This window comes from Camponotus vicinus, unplaced genomic scaffold (assembly GCF_025532165.1).
Source record: "Camponotus vicinus isolate PSW18456_S1 unplaced genomic scaffold, iyCamVici1.0 SCAF_2, whole genome shotgun sequence".
In the NCBI taxonomy this organism is placed as follows: Eukaryota; Metazoa; Arthropoda; class Insecta; order Hymenoptera; family Formicidae; genus Camponotus; species Camponotus vicinus.
In genome coordinates, this window is record NW_028141956.1 from 19,214,070 (window position 1) to 19,237,044 (window position 22,975).

A 22,975-nucleotide genomic window follows, 5' to 3' on the forward strand; every position below is an offset into this window, starting at 1 on the left:
AACGAAAGAAGTTACCTCCTGTAAATAAATACGACGCAGAAAAGGAAGAAGCAAGTACAAGTACCTCCGCTAAAAAGTTGAAAAACGCTGATAACGTATTTGTGCCAGAAGAAACTGATATTGGATACAGGATATTAAATTTTATTACTGTTTTTACGGCAATATCTGAATGTGTAAAGTGTAAAAATTGTGATGGTAATATAAAGTTCAGAGCAGAAAGTACACGAGGACTCGGATTTAAAATTTTAGTAATATGTACAACTTGTGATCCAATTTCTATTCCTTCGTGTCCATTTATTGGATCAGCATACGAAATAAACAGGCGGTTTTTCTTTGTTATGCGTTTATTAGGACTTGGATTGAACGGAGCAAAGAAATTTTGCGGAATTATGGACTTGCCGCCTCCTGTAGCGCAAAATACATACGACATAATTGTCAATAATATTTGGCGTGCTTCTACAACCGTCTGCGAAATATTGTTGAGAAATGCTGTAAAAGAAGAAAAAAAAATATGTAAAGAAGAAAAGCTTGATGACTGTACAGAATTTTGTGTTTCTGGCGATGGCACATGGAGAAAACGCGGATTTACCTCATTATTTGGCGTTTCAAGTATTATAGGTTATTATTCAGGCAAAGTTTTAGATTTTATTGTTAAATCCTCGTTTTGTAAGGCTTGCGAATTTTGGAGTAATAAATCACATACAGTGGAATATGAAGACTGGCAAGAAAAACACAAAAATGAATGTTTGGCAAATCATGAAGGTTCTGCCGGAAAAATGGAAGTAGATGCTATGTGCGAAATGTTTTCAAGATCTGTGGAACGCTATGGAGTAAAATATGTTAATTACATTGGAGATGGTGACTCCAAAACATACTCAGGAATAATCAATTAAAAACCCTATGGTGATAACGTAATCATAAACAAAAAAGAATGTGTAGGACACGTACAAAAAAGAATGGGTAGTCGTCTTCGAGAATGTAAAAAAAAGAACAAACATCTTGGTGGTAAAAACAAATTAACTGGAAAACTTGTAGATAAATTGAGTGTGTACTATGGCTTAGCTATCAGAAGAAATTATAATTCCGTTGAATCAATGAAACAGGCGATTTGGGCTACTTTTTATCATTATAGCTCGACTGATAATCAACCGCAACATCATTATTATCCACAAGGCTCAGAATCATGGTGTAGCTGGCAGCGAGCAAAAGCTGGAAATACATTACATATTTACAAGCATGATTATCAAGCTTTTCCAGACGATGTATTACAAGCTATTCGACCCATTTATGAAAATCTTAGCAACGAAAGATTATTGGAGCGTTGCGTAGGTGGTTTTACGCAAAATAATAATGAGAGCTTCAACAATATGATTTGGAAAATCGCTCCAAAAGTTATGCATAGTGACGCGAAAATTGTGCAAATTGCAGCTTGTATAGCCACATGCATTTATAATGAAGGTGCATTATCACTATTACAAATAATGCAAGCTATGGACATCGCTGTAGGACCAAATGCACATCGATATGTTGCTGAAGAAGACTCGCGCCGCATAATGAAGGCGGAGCGCACCGCTCAAGAAATGACAAAGGAGGCTAGATTACGTCGCAGACAAGCCAGACTTCAATTATTGGACTCTGCTACGTCTGCTGAGGATTTATTATATGGCCCTGCAGTAGATGATTCCGTGTAAGTAAAAAAAAATCACTGATATATTGCTTAAAAGTATACTTAAACGCGTTTTTCTCGAAACAGTGTTTTCGAAATCGGTACCCAAAATATTTCGAGAACCACTGCATATATCACATTCTGGTTTTTTTCCACTTATTCACCATAAAATTATGCGGTTTTTGTCATAGCCGTTTTTTTTTATGTCTTATTTTTTTTTAGAGCCAAAAAAACGGTCGATTTTTTAGGCGAAAATTCGTACCTTCAGATTCAGATGAACGCCATTTTTTAAATATTGCGAATTTTTAAAATCGGCTACGACAAAAACTAGATTTATTCATCTATTTTAAGAATCAATTGATTTTTTTTGTTTCAGATGAACCTTCTAAACAGCAGAGTGGATACCGCAAAACATAACACGTGCGAACACGTCTGACGCCATTGATAATATTTCTTATATTTTTTAATATTTTTAAATGAAAATTTTACGTTGTATTAAGAAAAATACATATAACATATTAGTAAAAGTCATATTTTAATAATCCTAATACTTTCCGCGAAAAAAATTCGTGAATATAGGGTTATTTTTGATGCGTCTAGGTGTATGTCCCCTCTTAAAAACAACAATGTGTTTTCTTTACACCAATTGATTCCTCTCATTATTTTGTACGTAAAATTATTAAGGTAAGATAATCGAAAAATGAATATTTTACAAGATATTTTACGGTTTATGTAAAATTAAGAAATTATTTCAAGCCTCATAACTCAAAAAGTACTTAACGAAAAGGTACTTAATTATAGTGTTTTGGAAAGCTCTCGAGATAAGCTACAAGAATATGCAATGACAAATAGTAGGTTCCATTTAAGAAATTGAAGGTGACCTTCATGTGACCTTCAAATAACTCTTCAAGGTCAAACCAATGATACCATCTTATGGCCCCCTCGAAACCATAAAACTTTTGTCTGAAACATTTTTCTCTAAAATGCTTTGTTTCCGAAATAATTGCGTGCGTTAATTAAAATGGCTCACCCTGTATATATATATATATATATATATATATATATATATGTATATATATATATACATATAAATGTTTATTTAACAGCTGAAATCATAGAAATTGATGAAAATAATGAGGACACTGAAGAAAGTAATAATAATAACGAAGGTAATTAAATATTATACATAAAAAATATAATGGCATATGTGTATATACATAAAAAAATAATATTATTGTAGAACACATTTATGAAGTTCCTTTCGATGATTATGGTTATTGGAATAATGAGAGTATAGAGGAAGATCAACAAGAAATACCATTTTTATCTTCTACGAGCATAAATTCATTTATAAATACAAAGAGTTTCTATGAAGAAGGAAAATGCATTATATGTTTAAATGAAAAATCTCAGATAGTTTTCATGCCATGTGGGCATTTATGTTGTTGCAAAAACTGCATATTAAAATTATTACACGAGAAATGTCCTGCTTGCAATAACATTTATGACAAATGTATATCAGTAATAATACCATAATATAACTGGTAGGTATATTTATCTCTATATTATACATATATTTTATAAAACACACATTAAAATAATATAACATCAGGAAACACAGATATACAATTGTATTACATAATATGTAATTGATACATATGTTGTATGTAATATATAAATTAGTTGTGTGTAAGTGCATGTTATATAACATATATATATGTATATATATGTATATATATATATATATATATATATATATATATATATCAGGGAAGGGAAGTAACGCGTTACTTGTAACGCCGTTACCGTTATAGTTACTTTTTTTTGGTAACGATCCGGTAACGCCGTTACTTTTTTTTTCTGTAACTGTAACGATAACGTAGTTACATTTTTTTTAGTAACGATAACGAATTTACAGTTACTTTTAGCGTTACTTTTTCGCTGATCGATGCATTAGCAAATCGGCATGATACCGCGCTCGTCGTAAGACTCGCCGCACTAGGTTCGCCATTTGGCACGCCCGTTGCGCATGTGCGCATATCTGCTCTGTCTTCTGTGCAGAAGGCTGCGCAGGAAGTAACTAAGAACTAACTTAACCTTAAGCTATACCGCGTGGCAATCGTTCATGTTCCGGGATCGAAGAAGTAACGTCGCAATAATAGGGTGTCGCGTTCGCAGTCCTGCTTTTATTACGGAGTTCGTTATATTTATCATCGTACCAGTCAATGTGTTCACGATTTGTGCAAGTGTTCCCGTATACATATCTTTTCCCCGCTTCCTTGACGGTTCTTCGTGCATATTCCCGCATTACTGTATCACGCGGTCGTTCTCCGCCGTACTCTCGTGCGGTCTGTCTCGGCTTTTACAGCGGTTCTATATCTTTGTGCTATCATACGGCCGTTATCTCCTCGCGTACACGGTCTGTCTGTCTATGCTACGTTCGTGTTTGATCTCGCGGTTTGCACTTTGCACTGACTACGTCGCAAGTGATATTTTATATCTCACAGTGTAAGTATATTTAATTATTTATTCGTTCATTATTAAAAGACATTACTTATAATTTAGTATTGTGCGGCTTTATTCTGTAACCCTGGCGAAAATAAAATGTAAACCGAGCGTGAACAAAGCATGAATTGGAGAGTAAATCTAATGTAACGGAAAAGTGACGGAAGCGTAAACGAAGCTATTAAAAGGCGTAAATTGAGACATCGGAACGTAAAGAAAGCGACTATTAAGTTTTGAAAAGCGTTAACGAAGCGTCATCAAACTCTCCGACAAGCGTGAACGAAATATCCTCCAAATGTAAACGAAGCGTCATCAAACTCCTTAAGAAACGTAAACGAAACGTTATCGAACTCTCCGACAAACGTGAACGAAATATCCTCCAAATGTAAACGAAGCGTTATCAAACTCCTTAAGGAACGTAAATGAAATGTCATTGAACTTATTGGCGAATACGAATGAAATGTTTCCCTAGCGAAAATAAATAAGGGAGCGTAAGTCGAATGTAAGGAAAGAGTAACAGAAGTGTAAACGAAGCTTCTAGGAGGCATAAATTGAAACAACGAAAAGTAAATGAAGCGTTAACACTTCGTTTACGTTTCGTTGTTTCAATTTACGCCTCCTAGAAGCTTCGTTTACACTTCTGTTACTCTTTCCTTACATTCGACTTATGCTCCGATATTTATTTTCGCCAGGGTTATACTCTACTATATTTATATTGTACCATTAAATGCCATATTAATTGCTTTAATATAATTTGATTCTTAAAAACAAATTAAAAAACAATGAATAAAGTAATTGATTTAAAATATATCTGTAAATTTTTTAATTATATATAAAAAAACAATATGTGAAAATATTGCAAATAATTGTAATTAAAAAAATGTTTAATGTTTCAGATTAATCATAATATAAATTCTGGAATTTCTTATATATCGATATAATCCCATTATAACAAGTGAAGGTAGATAATCTTCTATAAAAAAGTTATAAAAATTTTAGATTGTTTTTATTTTTATTTGATATATATATCTGCACATAAAAACTATATAGAAACATAAAATATATAAAAAGTTTGGTAAACATATAAAACAAAATATTTGGTATTACATTTATATGTCTTCATTATGTCTGAAAAAGAAAAAAAGCGAGTAATTAGTCAAAGAATAAAGCTATAAATATTTAAGAAAATGATATAAGTACAAGGATATATTTTACATTATTATTGTTTTGAATTGGAACGGCATCTTTAAACTTCTCCTTAAGCTTTAAGGAGCTCTGTAAAATTAATGAAGTTTTTTTTTTAGTTAAAGATGTAGTAGTTGAAATTGTAGATGGATCTGCTATTGTTGCTTCCTTTTCTACTCTAAAATAAATAAAAAATAAATATTTAATTTATTATGGAAATAAATAATTACATAATTTCTGGTAATTATATATATATTATTGCTTATTTATTTTTATAAAATTTGAAATTAGAACTGACCTCTGCGATATATTTTTAGATTTATTTGACCGTTTTGCGGGAGAGAATATATTTCTTCCTCCTCCTCTAGTGCTCGATCTGAAAGATAAGCTGGTAGTGATCTGACCATTTCATCAATGTCACCTTCATAATCGCTATCCTTAACTCGCTCTCTGTATAAATCTAAAATGTGAAAAACAAAAGAGATGAATAAATTTATAAAGGAAGAGAACACTCCAGTATTTCATAACAATGGAATATATACTTTGAGCTAGCATTAGGAATCCAAGCGGAAATTTTTTTAACGCCTGCTTTCTAGGATAAACTCTCATTAATTTAGCATCTTCTCCGAAAACTCCAACAAGAAGGGCTACAGCCCAATCGGAATCATTTTTTGCTGCTTTCATTGCTGAGAAGCATGCAGGCGTGCAATAAAAACCACTTCCAAGATGTATCTGACAAAAGAATAAAATGAAAGAAAAAGAATAAAATAAAAGAATAAAATAAAGACTAAAATAAAAGAATTTATTAAAAGTTAAATTTAATGCAAAATATATTTCAAATATAATGCAAAATATGTTTCAAAAAGATTCATAAATCAATAAGATTACTATAAAAAGAAATTAACTACCTTATTTTCTGCTTCCGAAGAAATACCACTTCTCCAGTGCTATCTCCAGAGATACATGCCTTTTCTGTAAAAAAATAAATTGTATTATTATAACAGTATTAAAACAATGTCATCAATAAATTATGTATGATTAAGCTAAAAGCAATTTGTGAATACTTTACTTAAAAAAGCAGATTAATTTTCAGAGTAATGTAGATATTATTATCATATTAAAGAAAGAAAGAATTGTTTGGAGATTTAAACTTCATAATATAAATAGAATCATCCATTCATAAAATAAATAGAATCATTCATTTTTAACAATGCTGTTTTTTTCATAATGTGCTTTCACAATTGCTTTTAATTAAGTATGCACATAATTCAAAGATAGTAAATTGAATAAACAACTGTTATACAACATGAAATACAATGTGAAATATTCATAAAAAAATTACGTATAAAAATATAAAATTATTATTTTTTAAACTATGAATAAATGTGACTCAAAAGGCAGATTTAGAGTACATCCCTGGCGAAAATAAATATCGAAGCGTAAGTCGAATGTAAGGAAAGAGTAACATAAGTGTAAACGAAACTTCTAGGAGGCGTAAATTGAAACAACGAAACGTAAACGAAGTGTTAACGCTTCATTTACGTTTCGTTGTTTCAATTGTTAATTGCAAATTATTTCAATTGTTAATTGCAAATTATTTACATATTTTTTCTCAAAAACAACTATGTGTTTTCTTTACACCAATCGATTCCTCTCATTATTTTGTACATAAAAGAATTAAGGTAAGATAATCGAAAAATGAATATCTTGCTAGATATTTTATGGTTTATGTAAAATTAAGAAATGATTTCAAGCCTCATAACTCGGAAAGTACTTAATGAAAACTAACTTAATTATAGTGTTTTGGAAAGCTCCATTTAAGAAATTGAAGGTGACCTTCATGTGATCTTCAAATGACTCTTCAAGGTCAAACCAATGGTGCCATCTTATGGCCCCCAAAGAAACAAACAACTTTTGTGGGAAAATATTTTCTCTGTCATGCTTTGCCAACGAGATAATTGGGATTATAGATTAAAATGACTCACCGTGTATATATATATATATATATATATATATATATATATATATGTATATATATATATAGGAGGGGGGGGGGCCTTCAGCCCCCCCTCCCGCATCCTCCCCGCCGGGTGTCATGCGTAGAAGCACTGTGCGCAAAAGAACAGTGCGCGAAAGAACTGTGTGCAACAGAACGGTGGGCAACATTATGTGTCCAATAGCACAGTGAGCAATTGCAACGTGTCCAATTGTACTATGCGCAACTGAGCCTCTCCCGATAAGAGATAGACCTTACTTTGCACTAAAAGTCGCAAACCCATGTAAAGCAGTGTAATAATAAATTTTGCATCCAAAACACCAAACGATGGGTGGTAAGCGTTGCTTTGCACGAAAAGTCGCAAAATATGTGCGCGCAGAGTTTATATTTATTAAATCTTCGCCTTACTAAAAATATGATGAGTCTACAATATACTAAAAATATTAGATACAGAAAAGATTAGCAACACCCCTAAAAACTTTTGAAACTTTGAGGGGAGGATGGACAGGAACCATATCGGTTTTTAGTCTTTAACATCGATTTTCTCGAAAACTTTCAGTTTTACGCAAATAATGTATAAGACATAAATGATGTATTTTTACAAAAACTACAACTTTTATTTGAAACATTTATTTGTTGCATCAATATTTATCGAAATAATGTCAAAAAAGTGATATTTTTTAAGTTTTTTTTAGTTTTGACCTTGAAAATGACCTTGTCGCAAAGTTTCATTATCATATTCGTAATTAGCACGCAAAAATACAAAAAATAGTGTAGGTTCAAAAAAATCGGAGGGTTCGCCTATTCGGAACTCCACCCCGATACTTTAATCGTATTGGGCGACTTTAACGCAAGGATTGGAAAAGAAGGTTTTGTCAACTCTATCGCAGACAGGTTCTCCCTGCATGATGAGACATCATCAAATGGGCTAAAGCTTTGCCAGACGGCAGGAAAATCCTCTTTAAGGATTGTAAGTACCGATTTCCCACACAAGGACATCCATAAGGATACCTGACGAATACCCGGAGGAGAGGCAGCGAATCAAATTTGTAACGGTCGTATTTTCGGTCGTTTTCGTGCTGCGGATAGATCACCGGTGTAAGGTTCTGAATAAGAAAATACGCGATGTGTGTGACTGAATGTATGTATTTGTAACGATGTATAAATGTAATGTATAAATGTACAGAGTGGGTGTATGTGTGGGCTGTGCGTGTGTGTGTGTGTGTGTGTGTTAATCTCGCTGAATTATAATTAACGCGGTAATCGGCAAACGTCGGGAATGCAATTCTGTTCGAGATCCGGTCTCGGTTTCGCACACCTGGTCGTGTTTACGACGCGCGAGACAGCGTGGGTTTTTGCAACGCTTTTTCCGCGGGGAATCCCCGCGTTTCCAAGAATCCTCGGCTTCTCGGGATCGACGGTCGCTTTCGTGGGAATACTTATTCTCAGAGACTTAGCTTAAAGCCGGCGTTCGATTTTATTATAATCGGTGCGCTTTAACAGCGGCGGCGGAGACCGCGATAAATGAATGCGCTTTAACGACGGCGGCGGAGGCCGTGACAACGAAATGCGCTTTGCGCTGCGGTAATTCTGATGCGCGGAACAGGATCGCGTCGCGAAGGATGGGATTCGCGTTGCAGCTGGGTCGAGAGCACTCGATTCGGGGCGGCTCTGAGCTCCACCTTCCGTGAGAGCCCAGCTGCAGGATTAGGTGGATGCACCTGTACCGTGGAATCGAGATCACTCGGCCAAGACGGAGTTCTCTTCACCTTTCGTCCGTGGTAGTTGGTGCTCGGTAGGATTTTCGGATCGTTTTCTGTAGCTTACTGCTAAGAGCGAATCAGGAGAATGGTAATTGTATGCCGAAATGAGCTCTTTTTATACCGGCTAATTGCCCGCGTCGGCGCGCGCGGTATGACCCCTTCCGAACGGTTTTTCGGAAACGGTGCGGTCGGGCCCGTTCGGAGGGGTTCGGGTTGTGCGCCGAACGCGGGTTTTCGCCGGTCGGCGGTTCGGGCCCCGTCGGCTATGATCGGCGGTATTCGGTCGATTTGAGACCTTAACGGCTCTGGGCCGTAAACGATTAACGGATTAAAAGGTGGGCGCACCGCGCCCCTGCCTCTGGCCGGCGGGTGTTCTGCCGGGCGGCAGCTTCCGGCGGATGGCATTGCCGGGAATCGGAACGATGCACCGGGATGCATCGTTACAAATTGATCACGTCCTAGTGAACACGAGAAGAAGATCCAGTGTGATTGACATAAAAGCCTGTAGAGGTGCAAACTGAGACAGTGATCATTACCTTGTTAAGGTAAGAATAAGGCAGAAAATATCCAGCGCAGCAAGAGCTAAAGGAGATAGACGAATAAAATGGAATATAGAAAAGCTAAAAACCAAGCAAGTGGTAGAGAAATACCAAAATGAAGTAACTAGAAACTTAACAGTGGCCTGTAACAACGAAGGGGTGGATAATGAATGGAGCAATATTGAATGTGTAATAATTAATGCGACTAGTCAAACATTAGGGAAAAAAAATCCTAGACGAAACGAAGACTGGTTTGACCAGGAATGCGCAGATGCCATGAACGCTAAAAATATAGCAAGGAAAAGACTGCTGCAGAGACATACCAGACATACCCAAGATGAATACAACGAGAAAAGGAGAATGGCGAAAAGACTATGCAAAGTCAAAAAGAAGGATGCAATGAATAATAGACTGCAACAGATAAATGAGCAATACTCTAAGCGCTTGGTACGAGAAATGTATGAGAGGGTTAGATGAGAGCGAAAAGGCTTTCAGTCCAGGCTATGCAATGTAAGAAGCGACACGGGTGAAATGCTTACCGAAGAAGAGGAAATCACGGATAGATGGAGGATATATTTTGAGAACGTACTCAACGGAGGAAGGAAAGATTGAACAGAACTGCAGGCAGATCAGACAATGCTGAGCATTAACACTGAGGAAACGGATACAGTAGAAGAAGAAGTGGAATCACACCTCCTGAACCCGAAGAGATAATCAAAGCGCTAAATAGTCTAAAGAACGGAAAGACTCCTGGGGAGGACGCAATTACAGCTGAGCTACTATAAAATGTCGGAAGAGAATGTCAGCTTAAGATATGTAACCTTATTCTTGAAATCTGGAAATCCGAAACAATGCCCGAGAAATGGAAAAGAGGGATGATAATTCCGATACACAAAAAAGGATCTAGATCAGAGTGCGCCAATTATAGACCTATAACTCTGCTCAATACAACGTATAAGATATTATCAAAGCTTATCAACAATAGACTTAAAGGCTACGCAAAGAAACGCATATCTGACTATCAATGTGGCTTTAGACCGAATTGATCCACAACAGACCACATATTCACCATTAGACAAAACATGGAGAAGTGTATGGAATATGACGCGGATCTGCATATGCTGTTTGTGGACTTTAAACAGGCCTTTGACTCTATAGATAGAGCAAAAATATGTGAAATCTTTAATGAACTCAAGATACCTAAGAAGCTAACACGCCTAGTTATAATGACACTGAAAGGAACCAGTGCTAAGGTGGTGTTGCAGAGATCAGCAACGAGGGACTTTGAAATAAGAACAGGCGTAAAGCAGGGAGACGAATTGTCTACCACCATATTTAATCTAATACTGCATTATGCGATAAAAGACCTTTACAATGGAGGAAATATAATGATCAGATCCTATCAAATAATGGCACACGCGGATGACGTGACAATTTGTGCAAGGACCATGAAAAGCTTGACGAACACCTTTGTAAAGCTTGAAAAGAGAACGAAAGATCTAGGTTTAATAGTCAACGTCAACAAAACAAAATATCTTAAAGTGTCCAGGAAAGATCAAAAGGAAACGGATCGAAATATCTCGATGGCGGGTTCTAGCTTCGAAAAAGTGCAAAATTTCATATATTTGGGCACCTACCTCAGCTCAAAGAACAACATGCATGAAGAGATCGCATATAGGATAATGGCAGCTAATAAAGCATACTACTCTTTCAGTAATCTATTTAAATCCAAACTAATATCCAGAGCATGCAAATTAGCACTATACAAAACTATAGTCAGACTCATCTTGTGCTGTAATGCCGAAACATGGATTTTGTCGGCCATAGATGAGAACAACCTGAGGGTGTTTGAAAGGAAAATACTAAGAAAAATTTTTGGACCGGCTAAAGATGAAGACAATTACTACCGCATTAGGTTTAACCATGAACTCCTGGAGTTAATGGGAAATGAAGATGTAGTTAAATTCATCAAGGCACAAAGATTGAGATGGGCAGGCCACTTGGAGCGTATGGATGAGGGAAAAGCGGCGAGAAGGGCGAACGAGATGGTATGCATGACTACAAGGCGGCGTGGAAGACTGAGGATCCGCTGGCGGGAGGAAGTGGAGAGTGATTTGAGAAGGATATCGGTTAACAACTGGAGAGGGATAACGAGGGATAGATACGAATGGAGGCGCATAGTGTTGCAGGCTAAGGCTCACCCCGAGCTGTAATGCCATTGGAAGAAGAAGAATATGGATCATTTCCGAAATGATTCTTCTTAAATATGAAGAATCTTCATCCAAAATTTTCACCTCATCCCATTTAAATTCATGTCCCTCTAACCTGTGTTGAAAGATCACTGAGAGTGATCTCTCAACACAGGGATGAGGTGAAAATTTTGGATGAAGATTCTTCATATTTAAGAAGAATCATTTCGGAAATGATCCATATTACACGGCAAAAAATAGTTTGAACGTTCAGAGTGACACTATTAATTTAGATAAATTTTATCTTCCCATCATAAAGTCTTTTCCTTCAGAATAATTATAGGGCCACGTTTTGTGCTCCTTCCGTTCCTGTATTTCGGTTTCCCCTCCCCCCCTTTCATTGGTATGCCTAAGCTTCTTTTCGCGCGGCTCAGTCTGTTGCGCCATTTCACCGGTGATACATCGTTCGCTTTTGATTGAATTTTGGCGATAGGTTACTGCTTGTATTCGTCACGCTTTTTCTGCACAATTTGTTGCTCGTATGTATTCTGCGCTTTATTAATTTTGCATCGATCGCATTTATGACATTATTTTTTGTACTTGCATTTTTTTGCTCGGTCTTTGTGGGAATGCGTGTTGCTCTGTCCTGTTTTATTTTTCAGATCTCGGCTTTTCCTCCTTTTGGACATATTATCATTTGCAAAATAAGAAGCATTTTTAATTTTGGTAATAAGGCTGCCTATTTGAACTTTCATCGCCTGGCTTTTTCCTACAGTCGACAACAAACTTTTTTCTCCATCTATTTTCTACATAGCTCCGATCTGTGTTTAGGAGCACAGGTGAGTAACATGTGGCCCCTCAAGCATTACCATAGCTTGATTTATTTTTACATTTGCGAAGCGTTTATTTATTAGGTAAATTTGATTTGACTGTAATTTCTACTTTTTACCTTTGTACGTTAGCAATTTTTCGACAATTCTATGTTTGACTTGCGTGCGAATTTAAGTCTTTTGAATTTTATTGATTAATGTTTTTCTTCAAGTGGCATTGAAAAGGATCCAGAGAGGATCGAAACGTTTGCGTTTTGTATTGTATTGAATTTTTATATCTAGCGACCATGTATTCCTTCTTTCGCTTAAATATTATTTTTGAAATTTAATACACTATTAAATCATTATCTTTTTTTATATTTGCGTCGTCTATCAACGGTTGTGGTTTGTTTGCCTTTTAATTATTATTTTTATGATTCTTATCTATTAAAACCACTTCGAATTATAGAAGAATATGAAGCGCTCTGCAAATGTGAAACAGGCGATACAACTAGCAAAAGTAAAACGACGAAAGGTAAGTTTTACCATTGTATTTTGTACAGTTTTACTATGTCTCTGATGCTTTTAAGTGCATTCAATAGACATTCATAAATAGCAGTTCATTTTGAGTATAAAAGACAGTTACTGTCTCTTCTCATAACAATAATAATTGTCTGAAATTGCTAAATCATGTAACGTTCTTTTTTCAGAGTTACAGAACTCTAGCACGTAGGTAAAAAAGGAATGCTTTTTCTTTTGATCATTTAATTATCTGATGGTTCTATATCCATATTTTCTAGTAAGTCACAATCAAGCAATGATCATATGTAGGAAACGTATGGTGTATCTCTCATTTCTGAATGCGAAACATCCAACTACATCTTTCTACTAATGACAGCAATCAAATTATCCGATATCAGACTTTTGAAGACGACACAAGTTGCTGAAGAACATGTCCAACAGAGTAATAATTGCTCGAAATACTCAATAACGTTTAACAATTGCATGAAACGCTCGACTGCTTCAATATAGATTTCCTCTAAAAGTGAAAATAATGATAAGATATACTATTATGATATTGAAAGAGATAGTGATAGCACTGAGAATGAATTGTTTAATGTTAATGCTCTTTCATCTCAAACGCTTTGCTTTAATAGCTATATGACTGTAGACACTGCTGTGTTACATTTTGTCAATATACAGGGTCTTCAAAAAGTCCCTGAACGCTAAAATATCTCGAAAACGATCAACTATAATGAAAAATATGTAAGAAACAAAGTTGTAGGACTAAATAAAATGTACCTAATGATGATAAGAATTTGACCTTGGATGAAGTACTCAAGGTTATATGAAGGTCAAGTTGATTTTTCTAAATGGAACTCCCCATTTTTTATTGCATATTCTTATAGCTTATTTAAAGAGCTTTCCAAAACACTACAATTAAGTATTTTTTCGTTAGGTACATCTCGAGTTATGAGGCTTGAAATCATTTCTTAATTTTACATAAACCGTAAAATATCTTGTAAAATATTCATTTTTCGATTATCATACCTTAATACTTTTATGTTCAAAATAATGAGAGGAATCAATTGGTATAAAGAAAACACATAGTTGTTCCGAACAAAAAATATGTAATTTGCAATTAATTACATATTTTTTCTTACAAACAACTGTATGTTTTCTTTACACCAATTGATTACTCTCATTATTTTGTACATAAAAGTATTAAGGTAAGATAATCGAAAAATGAATATTTTACCAGATATTTTACGGTTTATGTAAAATTAAGAAATGATTTCAAGCCTTATAACTCAAAAAGTACTTGAGGGAAAAATATTTTATTATAGTTTTTTGGAAAGTCCTCGAGATAAGCTACAAGAATATGCAATAAAAAATAGAGAGTTCCGTTTAAGAAATTGACGGTGACCTTCACGTAATCTTCAAATGACTCTCCAAGGTCAAATCATTGCCACCATCTGATGGCCCCCTTCAAGCCATATAACTTTTGTATGAAACATTTTTTTCTACAATCAAAATCAAAAAAGTTATTCGGGGTGATCGATTAAAATGGGACACCCTGTATATCGCGAATAACAAAACAAAGACTTGCCTAATAGATGATTTACATTTTCTAACGTCTACATTGTCGAAACTGAATCGAATGCCAAAAACTGTATTCAAAATGAATATGTTGTTTGAATATGTTAAGCAACAGACTCCTCCTTTCAAAGTTATCACACACTATTGTTGTAAAGTATGCCAATTTTATTACGGTACAAATAAAAAGACTATGGATGCGTTCCGTTTGACGCATGATGCGCATAGAAGCATGAAAGTTCCGTTTCTCTTCATGCGCTCATGCTGCATGCATGGTCCAACCTACTCTCAACTGTATTGCCCCGCCTCTTCCGGAGAAAGTGGAATGCTTCACCTCATTTCATGCATTTAATAAATATTAGCGCGTAATTTAATTATTATAGGTTAGGATTGATTGATTTGTCAATTAGCTTTACGTAGATTTTATTATATAGCTTGAATAGATATTAATATATTTAATTAATTAAATATATTCATATTAATTTAATATTAGTTAATTTTTCACAAGGAATATTCTCCCCTCTTGTGTTTTCCATTATAAAAATGGCATATAAAGTTGATATATCAGTTTCTTCTTCATCACTTGAAAATTCACTTTCATCACTACTGTTACTTGAGAAACATGAGTCTTCTTCTTTTATTATAAAAGAAGATGAACAGATATTATCGCAATTTAATTGCGATTTAGTAAATTTTAAACTGTCATCCATATTGCATGAATTGTATGAGATCTGTTGCGTTACTAGAGGCGAATGATCCATGCATGAAGAAACGGAACGAGCTCTGCACTTCATGCTCTGCACTAGACACTCATGCGTTTCATACATGAAACGGAACGCACCCTATGTACAGCATACAATTCGGAAATAGGCTATATTCTTTTTTTTAAATTGATATTATTAATCAAATCCAATACTTGTTTGAATGTAAGCACTTAGTTGATGCTGTAGATAGTGCATTTCAATATAGAAATACAGATACAAATATAATAAATATTACAGATGGATCTGAATATAAAAAAACGAATATTAACAGAAAACAATATTACTGACAATGAGTGCTGATGAAGTTAGTATTAAAAAAAAGTTCGATGGCTTTTTTATAACCGATATGTTTTATGATAGCGGAAAATTCACCACCTCTAAGACGGTTTTTCATGACGTGTAGGAATATGATATGCCGATACCAAACCGGAGATGAATATATATCTGAAACCATTATGTTTAAAACTGCGGTCTTGCTTTAAGAAAGGAGGTATCATAAGGACTCAGCCTAGAACATATCCTATAAAAGTTTAATAAGAATTCCTCTTATAACCGCTGATGCATCAGCCAGAGTAATGGTTTTAAATATGCAAAATCATGATAGTAAATATGAGTGTTACACGTGTGAAATTAAAACGAAAAAAATACATCATTCTCAATCAGGAAAAATACGTCGTCATGTGTATAAATTTTGTCCTGATAGATGAACTCTACGAACAAAGGAAAGAATACTTAAATGTGGCAAACATGCTGAACTTTGGAAGGCTTCAGTTGCCTATGTACATTCCCAATTGCCAACTGCTTCGTTTGCGCACAACATTTTGCCTACAGCTTCTTTTGCCGACATTCCCGATTGCCTACATCACGATTTCCTACATGTATTATTGTACACATGAAAAAAATGAGAATACGAAAGTACGATTACACACATGGCATTATTGTGCACATACACATTGCACACATGACATTATTGCACACATACACATTGCGCATATAACATTATTGCGCAGTTACACATTGCATACATGACATTATTGTACACACGCACATTGTCCACATGACATTATTGCACACATAAAATAAGAAAATCATTTTTTATTAACACTGCACACATGACTTTATTGCACACATGCTCATTGTACACATGACATTATTGCACACATGCTCATTGCGCACATGACATTAGTGCACACATGCACATTGCGCACACAAACATTATTACGCAGTTACATATTGCACACATGCACATTGTCCACATGACATTGTGTACATGCACATTGCACACAATGCACATACAGGGTTTTCGAAAAGTCCGAAAACGGTCAAATATCTAAAAAATAAAGCATTTTAGAGAAAAATGTTTCAAATAAAAGTTGTTTGGTTTAAAGAGAACTATAAAATGGTGGCAATGGTTTAACCTTGAATAGTCGTTGGAAGGTCACATGAAGGTCACCTTGAATTTTTTAAATGGAACACCCTGTATATTTTTGCACATTCTTATAGCTTATCTCGAGAGCTTTCCAAAACACTATAATTAAGTTAGTTTTCATTAAGTACTTTCCGAGTTATGTGGCTTGAAATCATTTCTTAATTTTACATAAACCATAAAATATCTTGTAAAATATTCTTTTTTCGATTATCTTACCTTAATACTTTTATGTACAAAATAATGAGAGGAATCAATTGGTGTAAAGAAAACACATAGTTATTTTTAAGAAAAAATATGTAATGGTTAATTGCAAATTACATATTTTTTCTTCGAAACAATTATATATTTTCTTTATACCAATTGATTCCTCTCATTATTTTGTACATAAACGTATTAAGGTAAGATAATCGAAAAATGAATATTTTATAAGATATTTTACGGTTTATGTAAAATTAAGAAATGATTTCAAGCCTCATAACTCGGAAAGTACTTAATGAAAACTAACTTAATTATAGTGTTTTGGAAAGCTCTCGAAATGAGCTATAAGAATATGTAAAAGCATACAGGGTGTTCCATTTAAAAAATTCAAGGTGACCTTCATGTGACCTTCCAGCGACTATTCAAGGTCAAACCATTGCCACCATTTTATAGCTCTCTTTAAACCAAACAACTTTTATTTGAAACATTTTTCTCTAAAATGCTTTATTTTTTAGATATTCGACCGTTTCCGGACTTGAAAATCCTGTATAATATTATTTCATATAAGAAATAAAAATAAAAATAGACGTTTTGCATACATAACTTTATCGCGCACATGCAGATTGCATGCATGATATTCAATATATACGCATTGCACACATAAGATAATCAAATGGCTTTGCATAATTAATACCTGTAATTAAAAGTGCAGATTGATATCGAATTTACAGAGTGACGTTGCCGTCCAGACGCGCGTCCATCCGCCCCAAAAATCTTAACGGGGCGCGAGCCGAGCGGCCGCGCCAGATAAAAATTGCGAGAGCCGTATCGAGATTTCCGGAGAGACAAGCGAAAATTGTTATTTTGCGTCCTTAATTATTCTTTTTGGATAAAGTTCCGAGAAAATCGGTCACCTCCGATTTGAGTCAAATTTTGTAAATAGGTTCCTTTTAGATACAAAAGAAGTATACGAGAAGGATTTTTGGCGACTCGCAAATTAAGGCACTTTTTAAGCCCTTTTTCGTAAAAGTGAATATTACCTTTAGACAGCTTGTTCGAAACGGTAAATATCTAGAAAAACGGCAACCTCATCAATGACCTTGGCCTTGACATATGTGTACACACACACACGCACACACACGCGGGGGGTGCTTGGCTGGGCCTTCGACCCCCCTCCAACAACCATCCCGCCGGTAGGGGGAGCCGCATTGCGAAGAGTTCAATCACAATTCACAATGGATATGTGCTGTAAGTTGTAAAGCGAGATCCACCTTGCCTACCAGCGGGGTGGTTGCGCATGGAAAGTTGCAAACCCATGTGGAACCCCATACAATAATAGACCTCGTTTCCGCGCTGACTCAGGGGTGGTGTGGGGTGAACCTCGCTTCGCATGGAAAGTTGCAAACCCATGTGGAACCATACAATAATAGACCTCGTTTCGCGCTGATTCAGCGATGGTGTGGGGTGAACCTCGCTTCGCATGGAAAGTTGCAAACCCATGTGGAACCGTACGCTTTGCATAGAAAGTTAAAATAACCTTGACTTTTTTGGAAGTCAAATCAACATTACTTAGGAATTCGTATGCTCGCATGTTGCATATAATTTGTGAATCTTCTGTTAAAAAATAACTTTCTTATAGGAGTCGCCAAAATTTCTTTTACAGGCTTCTATTTTAAGTTGAAAGGAAGCTTTTCACAAAGTTTTATCAAAATCGGAGGTGACCGGTTTTCGGAACTACACCTTTTTTTTGTATATTATTTTGTGATTGGGCAACCCGTCGAAGTATATCAAGAGGACGAGGAGGAATCCTTCGCCAAACAAATCGGCGTCTTAAGCCCAGCAGTAATTGCCAACGCTGCGATAACGCCCAAGGATCTTCGAGTCAGGACAGCGCAGAGTAACGGGTGGCGTTCGCCTCAGCAACGAGAGGAAGAACATCTCTAAAAACAACGGTCTAAGTTGAGTCTAAGCGGAGTCTACCCTCCGCGGACGGAAGCAAACGATTGGCTTTAGAACATCGTCAATAAAAGATCGCCAAAAATTCGGAGATTTAAATTATCGGGGCCGTTACGATCCCCGATACGGCGTTGTCGCGGGACGCCGCGAAATCCTTCGTGTAGCGGCGCTATTGGCCGCGGATCCGCGCACCCCTGCGCGCAGGATTGACGCCGTTATCGACCCTGGATCTCGCGATCCAGGGATTCACTCTGGCGCGGGCGCTCGTTAAGAACAGTCGTGTTATTGTATCAGCTGTGTCGTGTGGTATCGCTTAAAACCAAAGAGGACGGAGCCGAGGATCATCTCCTGCCTGCAGGAGCGAGTATCGGTGAGGTTGCCCATGTAATTTGTGAGCTACGTACGCGATCCCGTCCGTACCCGGCCGTTCTGTCGCCGTCGCCATTTAGTGTTTCATTTTCGCTAGGGCTTTGCCCTGAGCTTTTGATTTTCGTGAGTTTCGGGCGACTGGAGACAAGCGACCGAGGCGTCGAGGACAATCGTAACGTAGGCCTTAATTGATAGGGAACCGTTCGTCTCTCTCCGGGATTCGGGGTGTCGCGACACGCGTAATGATCGGCTCTCGTATAGCGACCACGTGCGCAGTAAATGGCGAGGAATGCGTTCGCTATACGTGCGGTCGTAAAGAGTTATCGAAGCCGCGTAAGACATCCCCGCAATCGATCTTCGTGCGATTTTCGTGTGGTGATTAGCGTGTGTATGTGTGTATTGCGTGTAGTGAATTGGCGAGTATTTTTCCGTCATTGTCGCGCCCATTGCATCGTCTCATTCGCGTCTATTTCGTTGGTAATTGTCGTGTGTGTGAATGTGTCACGGTGTGGAATAAATTACGACAGATTGCGAGATTGCCGAAATTCGGGAGATTCGCGTAGGTAAAGAGCGTTACGCCGAAAAGTAAAGTGCGAATCGCGTAAGCGGCATCCGACGGTTATCGATTATCGACCGCATTGACCATGCTCGTCGCCAGCGAGTTCTATCATCTTCGCTAATTAATTAATTATTCTCACTTGATCATTAAGCATTCTTTCGAACCGATTGCTATCGATTAGAGTATCGAGATTAAAAATTAGAGCGAGTAAAGATGCGTTTGCGGGAAAGATTCCGTAAAGTAAGACGACAATTTGACGGTCGAATCGTTACGTTTTCAAAACACCGTTCGGCCTCGCGAAGTCTGGCCATAAAAACGGGCTAGAAGAAATACAAGGAATGTCTTAGCGCTTTCTTAGATTTTCGATTTCGCGTGAATATTCGATCCGTCTGATTCACGTTTGACGAATTTCGATAGATTATCGTATTGATTATGATCACCGCTGTTAACTTATTATTATTGGTTATATTAAATATTCTAACTTATGTTACTCTTATTTTTCTTTAAGGGGGAAGACTCGTGTAAAATAAAATTTTTGAGCAACTTTTTTTTATTGCTTAAAAAATTTATTTATTATCTGAAGAATGTTATTCCCGACGTTTTAAACCTCAAATGAAGCCCTAAAAGTCCCTGAGGAGTCATCAAAGTGATGTGCTCCAAACGGTGCCATACACGGGCAGGTACACGAGCGCTCGCGCGTGAACGCTTTACGTTTCGATTTCTTGGCCAAATAAGCTTGCTGGTTTGCTATTTGAACAATAGATGGCACTACTATCGATGGTAAGCAATAGTTTTTGCCTGTGTAACGGTAGTTTTCAAAATAATAACGTCCCTAAACGAACAGCTGAGAGGTAGCACACTGGCAGTATATCGTGTAGTTTGTTATTGTTGCTGTGCCGAATAATTTTTGAAATGAGTGTCAAACTTAGAAAGGATGAGCCTAAGTATCGTCCCAACCGGCCTCGTCGTCGGCGATTTGCGGGTAACCAATTTACGAGTGCATCGAACGTGGAAATCGAGGAGGTGCCAAGCAACGAGGTTACTGCCTCTGCTAAAAAATTGAAGGCGTCGGCGACCGATGTTATAATAAATCCAAGCCTAAGCTATCGAATCATTGAATTCGTAAGTGTTTTTTCTGCTCTCGCTGACTTACTTGTTTGTAAATTGTGCAAGCAAAAAGTTTCGTTCGGGCAATCAAGTGAAAGAGGACTTGGATTTAAAATTTCAATGAAATGTAGATGTGGAACTACACTTATTCAATCAGGACCGCTTATACATAATGCATATGAAATAAATAGACGTTTAGTTTTTGCTATGCGTTTACTGGGTGTTGCTCGCGAAGGTATAAACATTTTTTGTGGCATAATGGACTTGAGCAGCGGGCTTAGCAGAAGTGCTTACGCGCTAATAGTAGAGCACATGTATACATCTGTCAAAAAGTTATTTTATGTGAGTTGTAAAAATGCAGTGGAGGATGAAAAAAGAGAAAACGAAAAAAGAGAAGAACCATTGTTAAATTTAACCGTTAGCGGTGACGGTTCTTGGAAAAAGCGCGGATTCTCCTCTCTCTATGGTGTGGTGACACTTATAGCTTATTACTCAGGTAAAGTGATTGATGTAGTCGTAAAAAGTAGCTACTGTCAAGGTTGTACCTATTTTCGGCAGCACATTGACGATCCGGGATATTCAGATCATCAAGAAAATTGCCCAATAAATCATAAAGGATCCTCCGGTAAAATGGAGGTTGACTCTATGCTTGAAATGTTTCGCCGTTCTGAGGAACGCTACGGAGTCCGTTATAGCAATTACATCGGAGACGGCGACGCTAAAACATTCAAAGCCATTCTTGATGCTCAGCCTTATGAAGATTTAATAGTGAGAAAAAGTGAGTGCATAGGTCATGTCGAAAAAAGAATGGGTAGCCGCCTCAGAAATGTGAAAAAAACCGCTAAACTTGGAGGCAAAGGGAAGCTTACGGATGCTTTAATTAAAAAATTGACTAAATACTATGGTCTAGCGATTCGTAGAAATGTACACTCGAAAGAAGACATGAAGAAAGCAATAATGTCCACCTACTACCATTTAATTTCAACTGATCAAGAACCGCAGCATCATTTCTGTCCTCCCGGCGTCGACTCGTGGTGTGCATACAACGCTGCACAAGCCAAAAATGTAGCTTATAATCATCCCGCACCACTACACGAAGATGTAAAGAAGCACATTTTGCCGATATATGAAGATTTGTCTCGGGATGATTTGCTTGAGAGATGCGTAGGCGGCTTCACCCAGAACGCAAACGAATCTCTCAACGCAACCGTGTGGCGTTTGACTCCGAAACACTTGAACTGCGGTTGGAAAATTGTTGAAATTTCTGCTTACTTGGCCGGAGGCATGTTCAACGACGGATATAAATTCATACTTCAAATTATGAATGACCTCGAACTGCAAATTGGTCTCCAGTGCAAACAATTCGCTGAAACATACGATCACGACCGTATGCAGAAACAAGATCGACGGAGCCGAAGCAGGACAAAAGAGGCCAGGACTGCTCGAAAAGAGGAAAGAGCAGCAGAACTTGATGAATTTCTAGAAGAAGAAGGCTTACTATACGGCCCTGGTATCGCAGACTAAGCTTTGGTAATTATAAGTCTCTCGGAATACTACTTCTCTATACCGAAAACTTTAAACGCGTTTTTCTCAAAACGTAAATTTTTGCGCGCCGTGCAATGTAACTCAAAAAGTAATCGGCCGATTGATTTCAAATTTTGTACAGATATTCATTAACTTATTGGCCATCGGATGAACCTAAAATTAAATTAAAATTGTAATAATAAATATTGTTTTTTTGCAATTTGTTTATAGAAAAAAAGGTAATTTTTCTTCAAAATGGTCCTGAATTTTTAATTTTTTTTTTTGCTAAAAATAGGTTCATCCGATGCGGAAAAACGTAT

The 22,975-nt window shown here is 36.5% G+C and overlaps 1 protein-coding gene and 3 pseudogenes across 1 annotated transcript; 3 read left to right on the forward strand and 1 right to left on the reverse strand.

The window, feature by feature from the left end:
* Positions 1 to 338: 338 nt before the first annotated feature.
* On the forward strand, positions 339 to 1,691 carry LOC145967452 (uncharacterized; annotated as a pseudogene).
* Positions 1,692 to 5,293: 3,602 nt separating this feature from the next.
* On the reverse strand, positions 5,294 to 7,635 carry LOC145967124 (uncharacterized; annotated as a pseudogene).
* A 5,492-nt stretch (positions 7,636 to 13,127) lies between these two features.
* LOC145967125 (uncharacterized) lies at positions 13,128 to 16,409 on the forward strand (annotated as a pseudogene).
* A 4,527-nt stretch (positions 16,410 to 20,936) lies between these two features.
* LOC145966079 (uncharacterized) lies at positions 20,937 to 22,655 on the forward strand. Its single transcript, XM_083089848.1, has one exon. The coding sequence runs from the start codon at positions 20,937 to 20,939 to the stop codon at positions 22,653 to 22,655; it is 1,719 nt and encodes a 572-aa protein (XP_082945974.1).
* The last annotated feature ends 320 nt before the right edge of the window (positions 22,656 to 22,975 follow it).

What these genes read in the sequence shown, in the direction of transcription:
- LOC145966079 (XM_083089848.1), top strand. Translation starts at nt 20,937, where the DNA reads ATGAGTGTCAAACTTAGAAAGGATGAGCCTAAGTATCGTCCCAACCGG.